The sequence below is a fragment of the Coregonus lavaretus genome (genome assembly GCF_964263955.1).
Source record: "Coregonus lavaretus genome assembly, chromosome: 8".
NCBI lineage: Eukaryota > Metazoa > Chordata > Actinopteri > Salmoniformes > Salmonidae > Coregonus > Coregonus lavaretus.
Genome location: NC_139995.1, coordinates 17,320,500 through 17,340,933, shown reverse-complemented (window position 1 = coordinate 17,340,933; position 20,434 = coordinate 17,320,500). Strand labels below are relative to the sequence as shown.

General features: G+C 42.0%; 1 protein-coding gene across 3 annotated transcripts; it reads left to right on the top strand.

Annotated features, from left to right (window-relative positions):
* Nucleotides 1–394: 394 nt before the first annotated feature.
* Nucleotides 395–18,420, top strand: LOC311133174 (uncharacterized protein). Of its 3 annotated transcripts, none has more exons than XM_084166619.1 (17): nucleotides 395–457; nucleotides 1,662–2,355; nucleotides 2,922–3,065; nucleotides 4,694–4,832; nucleotides 4,952–5,280; nucleotides 8,041–8,123; nucleotides 8,301–8,350; nucleotides 8,548–8,688; nucleotides 8,772–8,825; nucleotides 9,070–9,090; nucleotides 13,630–13,725; nucleotides 13,978–14,142; nucleotides 14,362–14,550; nucleotides 14,753–14,824; nucleotides 15,113–15,199; nucleotides 15,351–15,527; nucleotides 15,766–18,420. In XM_084166619.1, the coding sequence occupies exons 2-17, from the start codon at nucleotides 1,880–1,882 to the stop codon at nucleotides 16,240–16,242; spliced, it is 2,700 nt and encodes an 899-aa protein (XP_084022745.1). In that variant the 5' UTR covers nucleotides 395–457; nucleotides 1,662–1,879; the 3' UTR covers nucleotides 16,243–18,420. The 3 variants fall into 3 exon arrangements, with proteins under 3 accessions (XP_084022745.1, XP_084022743.1, XP_084022744.1); XM_084166617.1 differs by having other exon boundaries at nucleotides 14,341–14,550; XM_084166618.1 differs by having other exon boundaries at nucleotides 398–555; nucleotides 14,341–14,550.
* Nucleotides 18,421–20,434: the final 2,014 nt, after the last annotated feature.

The window sequence follows — 20,434 nt, the reverse complement described above, 5'->3', positions numbered from 1 at the left end:
TTCCACCATTTAAAAGTAGTCAACTGCGTGGATATTCCTATGATTTTCGAGCAATCAGCTAATGAAGAAAACTGACTACTTCTTTTTTTTTTATGGCGCTGCCCATGCTGTCACAGACGCTGTAATGGCACAGATACCAAGATGAGTCCTCTATCTATCTCTATGGCATGTTGTTCACGCAAGTATCTGCCCTCTTATTGGCTAGAATAGCCCACCTGATCTCGCCCCCTCCGAGCTGCCTTCCATCTTTGAGGACATGACTTTCTATTGTTGGAATGGTCACTCGAATATCTTGTCAATATAATAGACACTGTCTTTGGTTAAGGTAATGGTAAACTAATGTAGCAGTAGAAATAATAAGGGTTAGAGGGTAGGGACGTCCCAAGCATCCCAATTTGCGTTTAATGTGTGTTTCCTGTTATGTTGCAGGTGATTTCCGGTTCTTAAACCGTCGATGGTATGTTTTCGAAATTTTATGCTGTTTAGAAAATATTTTATGCTGTTTTGTTTTGGAGCTGCGTTCTTTTATCACATTGATGTCTCTCAGCGCAAGTGGTAGGTTAGCACGTTAGCTCTGTCCGATGTTGTCTCGTCTGGCACGTAACCAACACCATAACAAATAGCTAACGACATTGTTGCTAACTTATCTAGCTATACTTCCGCTAACAACGATTCTATTAATAGGTAACGTTATCTAGCTAGCCCTATATTTTTCCTGTATTTGTCTGTGGTATCTCGGTAGCTGTTTGGCAGGTTTGGTTTTAATATGTGAATGTGATTGAAATTACTTGAGTCTTTTTGCCATGGTGGTCGTGAAGTGTTGTTAGCTGCAAATTAGCAAGCTATCTTGCTAACGTTAGTTAACAATCAAAAGGCGACGAAGTACGGTAGCATTAGCTAACTAACGTTAACTAGCTTATCGGTGTGTTGCTACTAGCTAGCACTTATGTAGTTCTTACCAAATAATATCTGATAACGCCGTCACTAAAATAATCGGTACATAGGGGAGAGGAGCATTAGTTAACTGTTACCTAGTTAGAGTTAATTGATCAACGTTGGTTGGATTATTGTAGCTAACGTTACAGTAGCTAGCTAGCAGGTGACATGTCTGAATTTATTTGACATTTGAGGTTGAAATGTCTTGAATGATGCACCATCTCGTTTCAAGTGTGAAAAGCAAAAAAACGTAGAATCAATAATATGGCAAGTACTGTCAAATAATGATTAAAAACAAAAATTAACAGCAAAATAAAGTTGTTGTACAACTACTAATAGCCATACAACTCATAAAAACTACTGCTACAGCTACTAATACAACTAATAAAACGAAGTTCCTATTATTTATATATAATTTATATATATTTTAAAATATAAATTATATATAAATAATATCTCCACATTATGTTTCTAATAGTTAACAACACTTACACACTTACAATTACTGGCCAGCTGACTGTCAAGCCAGAAATATATATTATGAGTAGCTGTCTCTGGCAATAGCAGACTCTGTCAAGCAAGCATCATGATTCATGTCAGTGGCTCGACTAGGGTGGAACGTCTTGATCAGCTCAGCTGTTATGTTGATGCATTGATTCAGTGTATACCCATGTGAAATTCTGTTAAAAGCCAATGCTGTAATTGCTCTACTTTGTCTTTACCAGGTCCTATACATCAATGGGAAGACTAAAGGTTTTGGAAAGCCCTGCTGGAATGCGAGCAAAGTTTATGCTTGAGTTACTCTAGGACCCCACTGGATGTGTGAGCACTCCTCTGTATTGTTATGCAAAGTCTTGGACGTGTGAACCTTAGAAGTCATTGTTCAAGAAGATTTTGGAGGACATTTAGACCTATGGCTTCATGAGTTTATAGAGCCCCAGAAATGAATGAAGGACTGGTGGATAATCTAGGTTCCGGGAGAGGGCCAGGGGAGGAAGACATGGAGATAAACGGAGAGGTACTCAAATCTACAAATGATCCAGTTATAGAAAGGGAGGAGAGGACTGAAGTCGGGGACAATGGGATGGAGAGGACCTCTCAGGTCCTATCGCCACTGGAGGCCCTGGCTCCCTCGGACAGCCTTGACATTCAGGACCATGCCACCTCCGGTCCTGTGATGACAGGCCATGGGCAGACAGAGAAGATCCCAGGGGGAGTTGCTGAGGAACCCCCTGTAGACTGGTTTGAGCCCCTGGAGGATGACAATTATGACGATGACACAAAGGGCTTGGACTTGGGCCTTGCTATGGGGGAGCGATGCATGAATGACAAGGAGGATGCCGAAGAGGAGAGTGTTGCAGAGAGCGAAAGGAGCGGGAGCGTGGCAGGCCTTGAGAAGAAAATCAACAGCAACAACCTGTATGTTGAGTGATGTGACACTTGATTTGACTAGCTTTGGCTGCTGTTGTATCAATGTTATTATAACAACGTGTCAGGATTTCTAGGGCCCACAAATCAATACAGAAGTTGGATAATTTACTCCCCAACATTAAAGTACCCTACATTTTAAAGAAGGATTTATCTGGGGCAGTGAAATGGTGCAGGTTAGCGTTTTTCGTCATGAACCTTGTTCTGGAGGTTACTATGCAGAATGGTCACTAGCTGGCGCAGCCACAAAGTCATGAAATCACATTTTAACCAAATCCGTAACCACACTGCTAACCTTAAATTAAGACCAAAAGCATATTTTGTTTTCATATTTTGTACGATATAGCCAATTTTGACTTTGCAGCTGGCCTATCTAGCGGAAATAGCTCAGTTCTGCCTCCGGGGCAAGATTCATGAGAATAAACGTCAACCTGCTGTAATGGGCCCCAAATGTTATTTCTTGTAGCAAATATGTAGCCAGTTGATATGCTTTGCTGTTATGTTTTATGCTCTTATGCTGATATACTTTGCTGATATTTGTTTTTATTTTATGGCAGGTTTTCTGTTTATAGACGGAAGAAAAGAGTAACAGTTGAAGAGGGCTGGGAGGACTGGCCGGCACTTGGAAAGGGTTGGAAGCGCAAAGCGGTTGTTCGTCGTTCAGGTTCTAGTGTTGGTCAGAGTGACGTTTATTACATGAGGTAAAAAATTCTGGCAAAACTCAATTCAATTTTTAGACCAAGGGCCAGTTTAGATTTTTAACCACTGGTATTGTCTCATGACATGAGGTTCATTGTTATTTTTTTTATTTTATTTTACCTTTATTTAACTAGGCAAGTCAGTTAAGAACAAATTCTTATTTACAATGACAGCCTACACCGGCCAAACCCAGACGACGCTGGGCCAATTGTGCGCCGCCCTATGGGACTCCCAATCACGGCCGGTTGTGATACAGCCTAGAATCGAACCAGGGGGTCTGTAGTGACGTCTCAAGCACTGAGATGCAGTGCCTTAGACCACTGCGCCACTCGGGAGCCCATTTACGAGGGCTCACTTGCTGTACCTGTTTGAATAAGCCGTTGGTTTGAAATAAAAATGTGGTACAAACAATTTACTTAATAATACAGACTCACAGCACATTCATTTGATTGTCAGTATTATATGCTTTTAGATACAGTGAGGGGGGAAAAGTATTTGATCCCCTGCTGATTTTGTACGTTTGCCCACTGACAAAGAAATGATCAGTCTATAATTTTAATGGTAGGTTTATTTGAACAGTGAGAGACAGAATAACAACAAAAAAAATCCAGAAAAACACGTCAAAAATGTTATAAATTGATTGTTTCCACCTCCATGTTTGACGGTGGGGATGGTGTTCTTGGGGTCATAGGCAGCATTCCTCCTCCTCCAAACAGGGCGAGTTGAGTTGATGCCAAATAGCTCGGTTTTGGTCTCATCTGACCACAACACTTTCACCCAGTTCTCCTCTGAATCATTCAGATGTTCATTGGCAAACTTCAGATGGGCCTGTATATGTGCTTTCTTGAGCAGGGGGACCTTGCGGGCGCTGCAGGATTTCAGTCCTTCACGGCGAAGTGTGTTACCAATTGTTTTCTTGGTGACTATGGTCCCAGCTGCCTTGAGATCATTGACAAGATCCTCCCGTGTAGTTCTGGGCTGATTCCTCACCGTTCTCATGATCATTGCAACTCCACGAGGTGATATCTTGCATGGAGCCCCAGGCCGAGGGAGATTGACAGTTATTTTGTGTTTCTTCCATTTGCGAAAAAATCGCACCAACTGTTGTCACCTTCTCACCAAGCTGCTTGGCGATGGTCTTGTAGCCCATTCCAGCCTTGTGTAGGTCTACAATCTTGTCCCTGACATCTTTGGAGAGGTCTTTGGTCTTGGCCATGGTGGAGAGTTTTGAATCTGATTGATTGCTTCTGTGGACAGGTGTCTTTTATACAGGTAACAAACTGAGATTAGGAGCACTCCCTTTAAGAGTGCACTCCTAATCTCAGCTCGTTACCTGTATAAAAGACACCTGGGAGCCAGAAATCTTTCTGATTGAGAGGGGGTCAAATACTTATTTCCCTCATTAAAATGCAAATCAATTTATAACATTTTTGACGTGCGTTTTTCTGGATTTTGTTGTTGTTATTCTGTCTCTCACTGTTCAAATAAACCTACCATTAAAATGATAGACTGATCATTTCTTTGTCAGTGGGCAAACATACAAAATCAGCAGGGGATCAAATACTTTTTCCCCTCACTGTAACTTTATAAACCATTGATGTCACTTTATTCCCATCTCTGTTCCCTGAAGTCCGAGTAATGAGCGTGTGAGAAGTAGGGTTGAGCTTTCCAAAGTCCTGGCAGATACTCTGGACATGACAATGTTTGATTACAAAGCTGGGGTGTTCAGGGGTGCTGGACAACCCAAGCCCTTGCGTGCGAGAAAGACGGTAATAAAAAAAGCTCCCAGCATTTACACTTGAAATTATACCTTTTTCTTTCACTTCACTAATTTGAATGTATTTTCTAACAACTACCATCTTGTCTATTCCAACCCATGGTCTGTTAGAATATACAGAAGGATCATCCTCCCTTAGTGGACTGTGGCTTTTCCTCAGAGTCCAGCTTGATGGACAGAGGGGACCGGGCAGACAGTCCTGACTCCCATCACAGACTGACCCCTCTGAGTCGCAGCTCTATGGGAACGCCAAGCAGAGACCCCCACCTCCAACATACCACTCCCCCAAGACCGAACTCCTCTCTCACACAGATTAGTTCAGCCTCTGTCGCTCATGATGTGGAAGGTATGAAGCACAATGCAACTAAACTGCCCTGGAGCCCTGCATCATCACTTTCAGTCTCCTTCAACGGGATGGCTGGTTCAGAGCCCTGCTTTTGGTGAGTCAAATGCTCCTATGTTTTCCTATAATTTTATCTCTGAGAATTTAAGTTTAACACATTCCTCAGACATAATCATGGTTTAGGCTATATATACACTGAACAAAAATATAAACGCAACATGTAACGTGTTGGTCCCATGTTTCATGAGCTGAAATAAGAACCCAGAAATTTTCCATAAGCACAAAAAGCTTATTTCTCTCAACCTTTGTGCACAAATTTGTTTACACCACTGTTAGTGAGCATTTCTCCTTTGGCTAAAATAATCCATTCACCTGACAGGTGTGGCATATCAAGAAGCTGATTTTTATATTTTATTTTACCTTTATTTAACTAGGCAAGTCAGTTAAGAACAAATTCTTATTTACATTGACGGCCTACACCGGCAAAACCCGGACGATGCTGGGCCAATTGTGCGCCGCCCTATGGGACTCCCAATCACGGCCGGTTGTGATACAGCCTGGAATCGAACCAGGGGGTCTGTAGTGACGCCTCAAGCACTGAGATGCAGTGCCTTAGACCACTGCGCCACTCTGGAGATTAAACAGCGTGATTATTACACAGGTGCACCTTGTGCTGGGCACAATAAAAGGCCGCTCTAAAATGTGCAGTTGTCTCACAACACAATGCCACAGATGTCTCAAGTTTTGAGGGAGTGTGAAATTGGCATGCAGACTGCAGGAATGTCCACCAGAGCTGTTGCCATAGAATTTAATGTTAATTTCAATACCTTAAGCCGCCTCCAACGTCGTTTTAGAGAAATCATTCTTGGCATGGCCTGTCTCCCCAGTGGGTGGGCCTATGGCCTCCAAGGCCCACCCATGACTGCGCCCCTGCCCAGTCGTGAAATCCATAGATTAGTGACTAATGAATTTATTTCAATTGACTGATTTACTGTAACAGTAAAATCATTGAAATTGTTGCTTGTTGCATTTTAATATTTTTGTTCAGTACATATTTGTTGGGTGCTTATACAGTGGGGAAAAAAAGTATTTAGTCAGCCACCAATTGTGCAAGTTCTCCCACTTAAAAATGAGAGAGGCCTGTAATTTTCATCATAGGTACACGTCAACTATGACAGACAAATTGAGATTTTCTTTCTCCAGAAAATCACATTGTAGGATTTTTAATGAATTTATTTGCAAATTATGGTGGAAAATAAGTATTTGGTCACCTACAAACAAGCAAGATTTCTGGCTCTCACAGACCTGTAACTTCTTCTTTAAGAGGCTCCTCTGTCCTCCACTCGTTACCTGTATTAATGGCACCTGTTTGAACTTGTTATCAGTATAAAAGACACCTGTCCACAACCTCAAACAGTCACACTCCAAACTCCACTATGGCCAAGACCAAAGAGCTGTCAAAGGACACCAGAAACAAAATTGTAGACCTGCACCAGGCTGGGAAGACTGAATCTGCAATAGGTAAGCAGCTTGGTTTGAAGAAATCAACTGTGGGAGCAATTATTAGGAAATGGAAGACATACAAGACCACTGATAATCTCCCTCGATCTGGGGCTCCACGCAAGATCTCACCCCGTGGGGTCAAAATGATCACAAGAACGGTGAGCAAAAATCCCAGAACCACACGGGGGGACCTAGTGAATGACCTGCAGAGAGCTGGGACCAAAGTAACAAAGCCTACCATCAGTAACACACTACGCCGCCAGGGACTCAAATCCTGCAGTGCCAGACGTGTCCCCCTGCTTAAGCCAGTACATGTCCAGGCCCGTCTAAAGTTTGCTAGAGTGCATTTGGATGATCCAGAAGAGGATTGGGAGAATGTCATATGGTTAGATGAAACCAAAATATAACTTTTTGGTAAAAACTCAACTCGTCGTGTTTGGAGGACAAAGAATGCTGAGTTGCATCCAAAGAACACCATACCTACTGTGAAGCATGGGGGTGGAAACATCATGCTTTGGGGCTGTTTTTCTGCAAAGGGACCAGGACAACTGATCCGTGTAAAGGAAAGAATGAATGGGGCCATGTATCGTGAGATTTTGAGTGAAAACCTCCTTCCATCAGCAAGGGCATTGAAGATGAAACGTGGCTGGGTCTTTCAGCATGACAATGATCCCAAACACACCGCCCGGGCAACAAAGGAGTGGCTTCGTAAGAAGCATTTCAAGGTCCTGGAGTGGCCTAGCCAGTCTCCAGATCTCAACCCCATAGAAAATCTTTGGAGGGAGTTGAAAGTCTGTGTTGCCCAGCGACAGCCCCAAAACATCACTGCTCTAGAGGAGATCTGCATGGAGGAATGGGCCAAAATACCAGCAACAGTGTGTGAAAACCTTGTGAAGACTTACAGAAAACGTTTGACCTGTGTCATTGCCAACAAAGGGTATATAACAAAGTATTGAGAAACTTTTGTTATTGACCAAATACTTATTTTCCACCATAATTTGCAAAAAAAAATTCATAAAAAAAATCCTACAATGTGATTTTCTGGAGAAAGAAAATCTCATTTTGTCTGTCATAGTTGACGTGTACCTATGATGAAAATTACAGGCGCCTCATCTTTTTAAGTGGGAGAACTTGCACAATTGGTGGCTGACTAAATAGTTTTTTCCCCATTGTATACAAGTGTGTATTATATGAATTGGAAATGTGTTTCCCCCTGAGATACAGCTTTTTTAATGTAAAATAAGCAAAGAATACATGGGAGTGATTGAAGGGGTAGATGTTAATATCTTGAGGATGATTGTGATGTTATGCACTTGGAACCTTAGGTAACTTGCTTCGATACTCTTTATTTCAGCATCTGTGCCATTTGTGGTAATTCATATACAGGCTTTGAATATGAAAGGCAGATGAAGGATCCCTGTTGCCCCAAATGCAGGGGTATGTGAACTCTTTAGTGTCAATCCAATTAAAGGAAAGCCACTTCACAAAATCGTTTTGAAGAGGAACACAATTGACATATTTTAAATTTTAACGAACATTGTAAATGTGCCTGTTTTTACTGTTTATGAAGTGTCAGTTTAATATTGTGTTAACAGTATCCCTCTTTGCTTTTAGCCAATAATCCAGCTATAGCCAAGAATCCACTTTATCAAAGATTCAGAAAGGTAAACAAGTGTTCGTCAACTAACGAGTCTACTACTCTCATCATTTCTGTTTTTAACATGCGCTCCTCGAGTTCCCGTTTTGTATTTTTGACTCTTTCCCTTTACTTATTTCAGTTTTACATAGTTAAACAATGATTTATCAACATAGGTCTGAATGGAGAGGAATACTCTAACTTCAGAATTTTTGTCTGTTTTAGTGGATTCCTTGTGGTAACTGTAAGGCTTGCCTTACCACAGAAGATTGTGGGAGCTGTGCCAACTGCAAAAAAACATTGAACCCTGACACCAGAAAACCTGTCCGCTGTCGGAAACGCAAATGTTTATGTCCTATCCTCAAGGTACAGACTGACAGAAGAAGAGACAGAGATTGAAGAAATCCAAGTGGTAGTTTATTTTGATTGTTTATTTATGTGTATTTCAGCATAAACCCGATGGTCCCCAAAAGTTGGATCCCTATCCCATAACGAATTTCAAGGTAATTGTCTAGAACCCCATTACCTAGGGTATCCTAGTTTCTGTTTTAAAGTATATAAAAAATCTGAATACATGCATATGAAAAATGCAGAAGGCTATTGTCTATTTATATCTATTCTGCTGACTCAATATAGAGCAGCATGTCCCACAAGTCCACATGTGAACATTGGCAGTTAATTTGGAATATTCTCTTCACCTCTCCATGAAAAGCTCCCATAACTGAATATAAAGCATTTGTTTTGCAGATTGACAGCGGAGAATTGCAGGTAACAATACCAAGCCCTCTCTAATAATACTCCTCTATTCCTTACCTTAGTGTTAATTTAATATGCAAAGGAATTTATGAATGTAATTGAATAATAATGGCACCGGAGGGGATGGCTGCCGTTTTACGGGCTCCTAACCAACTGTGCTATTTTATTTGTTTTTTCGCATTGTTTGTAACTTTTATTTTGTACATAAATGTTGCTGCTACCGTCTCTTATGACCGAAAAGAGCTTCTGGACATCAGAACAGCGATTACTCACCTCGAACTGGACGAATATTTTTTCTTTAATGAGTCCGACGTCATTCGCGTGAAGGAAATACAGGAGGCAGAGGTCGGGATGCCTTGTGATAATTCGTCGGGGAGTGGGTAAACCGCCTCTACCATCTGTTCTATTGGAAAACGTGCAATCACTGGAAAATAAACTGGATGATCTACGATCAAGACTATCCTACCAACGGGACATTAAAAACTGTATCTTATGTTTCACTGGGTCGTGGCTGAACGACGACATGGATAATATAGAGCTGGCTGGGTTTTCCATGCATTGGCAGGACAGAGCAGCTACCTCTGGTAAGATGAGGGATGGGAGTGTATATTTGTAATAGCTGGTGCGCGATGTCTAATATTAAAGAAGTCTCGAGGAATTGCTCGGCTGAGGTAGAGTACCTCATGGTAAGCTGTAGACCACACTATCTACCAAGAGAGTTTATCTATATTATTCATAGCCGTTTATTTACAACCACAAACTGATGCTGCCACCAAGACTGCACTCAACGAGCTGTATAAGGCCATGAGTAGACAAGAAAATGCTCATCCAGAAGCGGCGCTCCTAGTGGCCGGGGACTTTAATGTAGGCAAACTTACATCCGCTTTACCTCATTTTTACCAGGATGTCACATGTGCAACCAGAGGGAAAAAAACTCTAGAGCCACCTGTACGCCACACACAAAGACGCATACAAAGCTCTCCCTCCCTCCATTTGCAAATCTGACCATAATTCTATCCTCCTGATTCCTGCTTACAAGCAAAAACTAAAGCAGGAAGTACCAGTGACTCGCTCAATACAGAAGTGGTCAGATGTCGCAGATGCTATGCTATATGACTGTTTTGCTAGCATAGACTGGAATATGTTCTGTGATTCATCCAATGGCATTGAAGAGTATACCACCTCAGTCACCGGCTTCATAAATAAGTGCATCGACGACATCGTCTCCACAGTGACCGTACGTACATACAGTGGGGGGAAAAAAGTATTTAGTCAGCCACCAATTGTGCAAGTTCTCCCACTTAAAAAGATGTGAGAGGCCTGTAATTTTCATCATAGGTACACGTCAACTATGACAGACAAAATGAGAAGAAAAAAAATCCAGAAAATCACATTGTAGGATTTTTTATGAATTTATTTGCAAATTATGGTGGAAAATAAGTATTTGGTCAATAACAAAAGTTTCTCAATACTTTATATACCCTTTGTTGGCAATGACACAGGTCAAACGTTTTCTGTAAGTCTTCACAAGGTTTTCACACACTGTTGCTGGTATTTTGGCCCATTCCTCCATGCAGATCTCCTTCGTTGCCCGGGCGGTGTGTTTGGGATCATTGTCATGCTGAAAGACCCAGCCACGTTTCATCTTCAATGCCCTTGCTGATGGAAGGAGGTTTTCACTCAAAATCTCACGATACATGGCCCCATTCATTCTTTCCTTTACACAGATCAGTTGTCCTGGTCCCTTTGCAGAAAAACAGCCCCAAAGCATGATGTTTCCACCCCCATGCTTCACAGTAGGTATGGTGTTCTTTGGATGCAACTCAGCATTCTTTGTCCTCCAAACACGACGAGTTGAGTTTTTACCAAAAAGTTATATTTTGGTTTCATCTGACCATATGACATTCTCCCAATCCTCTTCTGGATCATCCAAATGCACTCTAGCAAACTTCAGACGGGCCTGGACATGTACTGGCTTAAGCAGGGGGACACGTCTGGCACTGCAGGATTTGAGTCCCTGGCGGCGTAGTGTGTTACTGATGGTAGGCTTTGTTACTTTGGTCCCAGCTCTCTGCAGGTCATTCACTAGCTCCCCCCGTGGATTTTTGCTCACCGTTCTTGTGATCATTTTGATCCCACGGGGTGAGATCTTGCGTGGAGCCCCAGATCGAGGGAGATTATCAGTGGTCTTGTATGTCTTCCATTTCCTAATAATTGCTCCCACAGTTGATTTCTTCAAACCAAGCTGCTTACCTATTGCAGATTCAGTCTTCCCAGCCTGGTGCAGGTCTACAATTTTGTTTCTGGTGTCCTTTGACAGCTCTTTGGTCTTGGCCATAGTGGAGTTTGGAGTGTGACTGTTTGAGGTTGTGGACAGGTGTCTTTTTATACTGATAACAAGTTCAAACAGGTGCCATTAATACAGGTAACGAGTGGAGGACAGAGGAGCCTCTTAAAGAAGAAGTTACAGGTCTGTGAGAGCCAGAAATCTTGCTTGTTTGTAGGTGACCAAATACTTATTTTCCACCATAATTTGCAAATAAATTCATAAAAAATCCTACAATGTGACTTTCTGGATTATTTTTTCTCAATTTGTCTGTCATAGTTGACGTGTACCTATGATGAAAAGTACAGGCCTCTCTCATATTTTTAAGTGGGAGAACTTGCACAATTGGTGGCTGACTAAATACTTTTTTCCCCCACTGTATCCCAACCAGAAGCCATTGATTACAGGCAACATCTGCACTGAGCTAAAGGCTAGAGGTGCCGCTTTCAAGGAGCGGGACACTAATAAGAAATCCCGCTATGCCCTCACGAACCATCAAACAGGCAAAGCGTCAATACAGGACTAACATTGAATCCTACTACACCGGCTCTGATTCTTGTTGGATGTGGCAGGGCTTGCAAACTATTACAGACTACAAAGGGAAACCCAGCCACGAGCTGCCCAGTGACGCGAGCCTACCAGACGAGCTAAATGCCTTTTATCCTCGCTTCGAGGCAAGCAACACTGAAGCATGCATGAGAGCCCCAGCTGTTCCGGAAGACTGTGTGATCACGCTTGCCGTAGCCGATGTGAGCAAGACCTTTAAACAGGTCAACAGACGGATTACCAGGACGTGTACTCAGAGCATGCGCGGACCAACTGGCAAGTGTCTTCACTGACATTTTCAACCTCTCCCTGTCCGAGTCTGTAATACCACATGTTTCAAGCAGACCACCATAGTCCCTGTGCCCAAGAAAGCGACGGTAACCTGCCTAAATGACAACCGCCCCGTAGCACCCACGTCGGTAGCCATGAAGTGCTTTGAAAGGCTGGTCATGGCTCACATCAACACCATCATCCCGGAAACCCTAGACCCACTCCAATTCGCATACCGCCCCAACAGATCCACAGATGACGCAATCTCAATCGCACTCCACACTGCCCTTTCCCACTTGGACAAAAGGAACACCTATGTGAGAATGCTGTTAATTGACTACAGCTCAGTGTTCAACACCATAGTGCCCACAAAGCTCATCACTAAGCTAATGACTCTGGGACTTAACACCTCCCTCTGCAACTGGATCCTGGACTTCCTGACGGGCCGCCCCCAGGTGGTAAGGGTAGGTAACAACACATCTGCCACGCTGATCCTCAACACTGGGGCCCCTCATGGGTGCGTGCTCAGTCCCTTCCTGTACTCTCTGTTCACCCACGACTGCATGGCCAAGCACGACTCAAACACCATCATTAAGTTTGCTGATGATACAACAATGGTAGGCCTGATCACCGACAACGATGAGACAGCCTATAGGGAGGAGGTCAGAGACCTGGCAGTGTGGTGTCAGGACAACAACCTCTCCCTCCATGTGAGCAAGACAAAGGAGCTGTTCGTGGACTACAGGAAAAGGAGGGCCGAGCATGCCCCCATTCTCATCGACGGGGCTGTAGTGGAGCGGGTTGAGAGTTTCAAGTTCCTTGGTGTCCACATCACCAACAAACTATCATGGTCCGAACACACCAAGACTGTCGTGAAGAGGGCACGACAAAGCCTATTCCCCCTCAGGAGACTGAAAAGATTTGGCATGGGTCCCCAGATCCTCAAATAGTTCATTGAGAGCATCCTGACTGGTTGCATCGCCGCCTGGTATGGCAACTGCTCGGCATCCGACCGTAAGGCGCTACAGAGGGTATTGCGTACGGCCCAGTACATCACTGGGGCCAAGCTTCCTGCCATCCAGGACCTATATACTAGGCGGTGTCAGAGGAAGGCCCAAAAAATTGTCAAAGATTCCAGTCACCCAAGTCATAGACTGTTCTCTCTGCTACTGCACGGCAAGCGGTACCGGAGCGCCAAGTCTGTCCTAAAGGCTCCTTAACAGCTTCTACCCCCAAGCTATAAGACTTTATTTATTGAACTGCATTGTTGGTTAAGGGCTTGTAAGTAAGAATTTCACGGTAAGGTTTACACCTTTTGTATTCGGCGCATGTGACAAATAAAACTTGATTTGGAATTGAATAAAGACCCAAGGAGAGGGCAGAATGGATAATTGTCATTATTCCCACAGAACACTCCTCAATACAGTGACCCCGAGGACTTCTCTGTGAATGTTGATGTAGAAGATGACGATGAAGAGTTTGATGGTGATGATGCTGACTATGAGGTGAGCTCTGCTTCAAGAAATCTTACCCCACTTCTATCTAGGAGTGTCCCCTGCTGACCAATTACAACCCCTCCCACATAAAAACCCTGCTCATCCTAGTGAGGTCTCCATCTGAAGTTGGTCACAGTTTGTGCCAACAAGCTCCCTTATATTGGTCCACTGAATATCTAGACAGTGACATGTACTTGTTGTATTCTTTGACAGTTAACGATAATTGATTTTTGTTTTTTTAATTATCATTCTGTCTTTCAGGCTTGGGTGAGGAAACGTAAGCGGCGCTCCTGTGGGAAGTGTGAAGCCTGTAATAGTAGGACGGACTGTGGCACTTGTGATTTCTGCATAGACAAACCGAAGTTTGGAGGAAGCAATAAGAAGAGACAGAAGTGCCGTCTACGGCAGTGCCAGAGACAGGCCATGGTAAGGGTTGATTACTCACCTATTTTGAGATAATTGTCAGTTGTATGAGCATTTGAGGGTGACAATATTTTTTTAAAAATACCGTTTGAATTAGTCCTTGTTTGGAATTAAGCAATGGCCATACTCATTGTTATGCCATGAATGGATTCCTAACAATGCTTTCAATGGTGCTCTTATGTGTATGTATGTGTTTGACAGAGACACTTGTTGCCCTTTCAGTTGGGCCAGACTGATTTTGGGTCCCAAGAGGGGTGGGTGCAGCTTGGCAGGCCTAGGCCTCACTTTACATACAGTCGCAAGACAACCCCAAAGAAAAGTAAAACGCAGCATCTAGAAGTGGACCTGGAGTTCACTGATGATGAAGACGAGCCGCTGCAGGAAGAAGATGATTATCGCTACATGGAAACAGTAAGTACTGCTGTGTGGAGATGGCACAATAGGGAAAGGCAGTGTTTAAAAAGTTATTATTGTTGTTCCATCTTAACGTCACATTGTCTTGAGTACAGAATTCCATGCAAATACTGATACATGCATTAATCTGAATTATACCAAAGTCTGTAAAATCTTGTGCTCCCACTTTCTTCCCACTGTCTGTCTGTTATTGTTGTAGGCACATTGGTGCCCTATGCTTCCCAGCAAACCCCAGGATGAAAACTTCAGAAACCACATACCGACAGTCCAGGTTGGTATCAAATTGGATTCAAGCTTAAAGGGAAAATCCACTCAAACTATAATTTGGTCTTTTTTTCATTAGTCCACTGTTGATCCCAAAATATTTTGCATGTCAGCAGTCAAGTTTTTAAGATCTAGGACTTTCAAGAAGCAAAGTATCACTGGCCACATCATGATTTTAAGCTTTTGTTTAGGTTTACTTTTGTGGCATTTGCTTTTTGGCATTTTATATTGGTTAAAAATGGTATTTTATCTTTCCAATGCACAATCATTTCAACTGATTTTTCATATTTTACAGGCTCACAAAGAGACTTTGGAAATTGTAAAAAAGAATTCACTTCTGGAGCATGTCCCAGATATCCTCAACCATATAAGTTCTCCAGCAGTGAGTCACCCTTCTCTTTACCTTATTGAAATTATCTTAAGCATGTAATGTTTTACAGTACAATAAAATCCCATGACTAGTGTGCTCTTCAGTGTTTACCTTTTAACATTTAGACCGGAGTATGGTGTATTTCTCTTTCTATTTTGCCCAGTATTGCACACTGTTCAAACCGGCAGACTCCGCAGTGAAATATGTTGGACCACCAGGTGAGAATATGTCCTTAGCAGCTCCGGACAGACAGAGTGGAATGAACGGAGGAAGGCCAAGTGTGGACAAGGATGTAGAAACACCGTCTGGGGAGCCAGAAGTAGAGGAGGTCACACCTATGGTAAGTGACCACTTCCTGCTTTGGTGCATACGTACACTTTACAACATTGTAACCAATATTTAAGCCTAATAATTACCTTATAGTTTCAGACTACAGGAAGTTCGGGATTAGAATATGTTAAAATTTCGTTTTAAGATATTCTATAGGAGATACACGTGAAAGTAAATCTGTAATTAGCTGGAGTTAGAGTGGAATTGATTCCAACTATATTTTGTTATCCCTATTATGTTTTGTGTAGATCACTCAGATCTTCAGTCTGGCTGACAGTGCAGGAACAAGTGGGATGGAACAAGAACATGAGCTGTTAATGCTACTGGAGGCCCTGCACAGCTCTGCACTCCCCACACTCTGGTTTGCCATAATGGTGGAGGGCCCGATGCTACAGCTACTGCAGTGCTCCAAGCTCTCCCACATGGTGGACACAACCGTGCAGATTGACCCGGACTTCTGCTATCAGATCTGTGTACAGGGCCAGCCGCTGCTCCTCACCCACCCGCTGTATGAAGCTCACCCATCGTCCTTGACATCTGTGCCTCAGGTGGCAAACCTGCTCCTGGATCTGGAGAAGTACAACGTGTGCCAGGGGGTCCCGACCAAGGAGCAGCCATTCAGCCAGGCTCCAATTATCATTGAGCGGGCATCAACCTGTGACTTTCTGGTACTTAAAGAAACCGAGCACTGTGCAAAGTGTAAGGCCTTATCCTGTGGCAGTTAAGGCCAGGCATCACACCCTAATAGGGATTCCCCCCCCCCCGTTTAATCATATCACAATCAACTTTTACCAGTTGAATTAGACACAAATAATATTTTTTTGTATTACAATTTCTGAAATATTGTATTAAAATATGCAAATGAGATTATATCTCATTAAATATTTGCATATCCCGCAACAACAACAAATTCTGGACACTAAATAACCTAAATATTTTGGTTTCATATTGTTAAGACATTCCAGGACTGGACTTACTCAGTGCATTGTGGATAAATACTTTTTTCATCTTTCTATCTGTAAAATACTAAAGACACACAAAATCAAGAAAATGTTATCTAGAATAAATAATAAAAATTCCCTATAGGAAAGTATCGAGAATATATCTAATGATAACCACACACTATTTGGTGAAAACAGATGCTTCTGAAGCTGGGGAAAATGAGTTGGCTTGTGGGAAGAGTCTTGACTTTTGGGAAATGGCAGTTAAATACAAGTACACTGAATTTAGACCACCACACACCAAACACCTATTTAGACCCAATCACCATCTCTTCAAAGTAAGTTACTACATATAGTTCAGTTTTTTACATTCTCTATGAAATGGGCTTTTAAAATTGTGTAATCCAATGTAGTGGGCTTTGAAATTATGGATATGTCCATTTTAAAGTGGTTAAAATTCATGACATTTTGATGACGGTAGAATGATAAACGAAAGAAAATATGCATTTTTATCAAGATTGTCATTTTTGTTTACTTTTTGAAAATACTAATATTAATGGACCAAAATACCAACAAATCTCAATTGATAGGTAGATGCTGAAATGTCATTTCAGCCTGGGGTGCCTGGCCTTAAGAACATTTGGTGCCGCAGCGCAGGGTTAAGAGTCACCAGCACTTAGCAGTGCCGCAGTACAGAGCATCGCACCTCTGCCCTCACAGAACATCTCAAGTCTTTGGTGGCGATGGACAACCTGGACTGTCTAGTATTTTACGCTCTTACCACTAGACTTTGCAATGATATTTGTTAGGAAATTGTTGTTTTTTATTGCCCATTTCTTAAGTCTGTCTTACAATTAAATGTACAAATCATGAGGGTTTAAAGCCTGCTTTTTTTGCAATAGCTTTTCAGGTTGCTTGGAGCACTAGTACAGAATAATCTGACATCCATTGTGAGCCGTGTGTCCTGTTTATTTTTATCCTGTTTAGTGGTCAATGTGGAAGGTCACAGTGCGTCCACATTTCCTCATGTAGACAAACCACTGATTCTCTTGGTAAAGTAAGCAACCTTCAAACAAGTTATTGACCATAAGCACATGAACATTGATTTGCAGATTAATCAATATGTGAAACTAATGCCCCAAATGAAGACTTACGTGGATGGGATTCACAGGAGGCTGCTGAGGGGAGGACGGTGCATAATAATGGCCGGAATGGAGCAAATGGAATGGCATCAAAAACCTGGAAACCATGTGTTTGTATTAGTACCGTTCCCCTCAATCCGCTCCAGCCATTACCACGAGCCCGTTCTCCCCAATTAAGGTGCCACCAACCTCCTGTGATGGGATTATCACATTCAGTCAACCATTTAACCCAATGTTGTTGTTTTGAGAGAAGGGCTCCCAGAACCTCTTCTAGAGGGTGACAGACCGTGTGTGATAATCCTCATAAGCATCATCTTCCTATTGCCACTGTCAATCATCTCAAGAGAACCACAGCCAAATGGCATGCTTGATTTGAATTAAGCATGTTATACTGTTTCTTTCACAGTGTTCATGGACATTTTGTTAGGTAACTACAGTCAGGTCTCTCTCTGTTGAAGATGTACTCTTCAGATGTACACATCTAAAAAATACAGATGTGCTAAAGTTGAAGCAGTATTTCGTTTTCTGTACAGCTATTTTTGAAAACATTTATTTTACATAAAAGTAAAATCTGTATTTCAAAAAGATTAAGCACCGAAATTATTCTATCTTGATTGAAAAGAATCCCTCTTATTGTCCCTTGTTTGAAGCATGTGAATTCTATTCCTATGGCACTGGTCAGTGTGTTGTTTTTTTTCTACTTCAGACAGTTATTCCAACTTTTCGTATCGTGGAGAAATATGCATCTGTAAAGTGTGAAAATTCTGGTGTATTAATAAAGCCTATTTTTGGTCAAATAAAGTTGTTTATGATAAATATGTGAAGTATTTTGGCCGTTTGTTTTGTGGCTGTGATTCATTATACGAATTTAGATAGTATTTAAGCAAATACATTTTGACAAAAAAAAAAATCAGGATAGGATTATTTGTAAAATGTCAGTTAGGCTACAACAGGAGGCAGAAAATAAAAACTACCTTGGTCTTCTAGCTACAAGCCTATTTGGTTCTTTATCAAGCATCGAAGACGTTACTAATTTACATACAAGGTGTGGTGACCATGGTTTGTGAATTTAGCAAACAGTATAGGCTAAAATGTTGGACGACACGGAGCGCGCCACGGATTGGAAATGTAGGCTTGCAAAACGCAGGTATTTATTTCATTCTGAAACATAACGGACAGTGAAATTATACTAATAGGCCTGTGTGATATGGAACCTGCTATTCAAAATGTTCTATATCTTATCGGGTGCACTAGGTAGGACAACCTTTCCCGTGAAGACAGATTTCACGTTTGAGATGCGGAAGGCGTCGACGCAAGGGAGAATGGGGGTTGTAGACGCGCGAGAAAGGGGCAGCTGATTCATTTCAATTGAATATGGAGCCACATTGGATACGCAGAAGAAGAATATCGTGAAATTGTAGCGAATGGGCCATTGATTGCTACATTAAATTCATTTAAATTAAAATAACATAACCTCGAGCGCTTTGATCGGGCCGTCTCCGGTGGCATTACAACATTGAACAGCACCATGGAGACCTCCGCACACACCGGTCATACTCCCAGGGATGGGGATTCTATAGGCTCAAATATGTCCTCTTCGTTGTAACAGTATAGGGACGTGTACATCATGGAAAATATTAGCCTATAGCCAATACTATACTCCATCCATGAGTTCATGGCATGTCTTAATTAATTTGAGATTAAAATCTTCGTCCTCACGGGGTTCCCTTTCAGGCAAGTAAAACCTTCTGCAATATAATTTTGTACAATTACTTTACAACAAAAACGTGCATTCAAATTCTGTCCTGACGCAATGCAATTAAGAAATGCAATATGAGATGCCTTCATCAACCCACAGCTGTTTTTCATTAGGCTGTACCAGTCTAATGTGTCCATCTGCAGAATCTATGCAGATGTAGCGTAGGCTACTGCTCTTTTAGCGTATTAAACATGGCTTAATTGAATGGGGAGGTGGCCACATGTAGCATGCTCTTAGATAAAAAATATTTTTAATCAGTGATATATATTTTTGATAATTATACATATTCTATTCAACAACCTCACCACTGCTACTGTAATCTATTTGTAGCCTTCCCACTGCGTGCCTGTCTCACATGAAAAACCAAAACATCTCCCTATTTTGGGTTGTGATTTCTTCTGGTTGTACCTTACATTTTGACATTTCATCATGACACATTGATTAATTCCCATATCATGTTGGACACACACTAAATTCCAAAGAGATATCAATATTTTATTCTGAATACTACAAAATTCCATGTTTGTAGGATTTACTCAGGCACATGTATGATGGGGGGGGGGGGGCTTTAATCTCCTCAAGCTGTTGCTGCAGAGGAGGATGATATGGAACATACATACATACACTGGGCCCATCAATAGTTTATGCAGTTACTACCTAGAGCCTTTACGGTTTGTTCTCGGAAGCAATTTTCTTGTAATCTGTCCCTGTTATTGTCTGACTCCTACAGAATGTAATATTTCTATATTTTCTCAACCTTTAAGATGGTTAATTATGTTATTTATATTCAGGATAAATATTTATATATTTTCTCAACCTTTAAGATGGTTAATTATGTTACTTATATTTATCATTTCAGCTGTGGAGTTATTAGAGACAAAGTCTGTAGGGTGTGCATGTTCCCACACCCATTGACCCGCACTGATATTAACACTATTATGAAAATATTCATTAACAAGGATATCCAGAGCTGCCAGGATCTGAGGGACTTGTCCAAATCTGTTCACCCGGACAGCGCCTCGGGGTAATTCACTGCTGCTGCCGCTTTGGTCTGTCTGGGAAACACTGCAGTGTT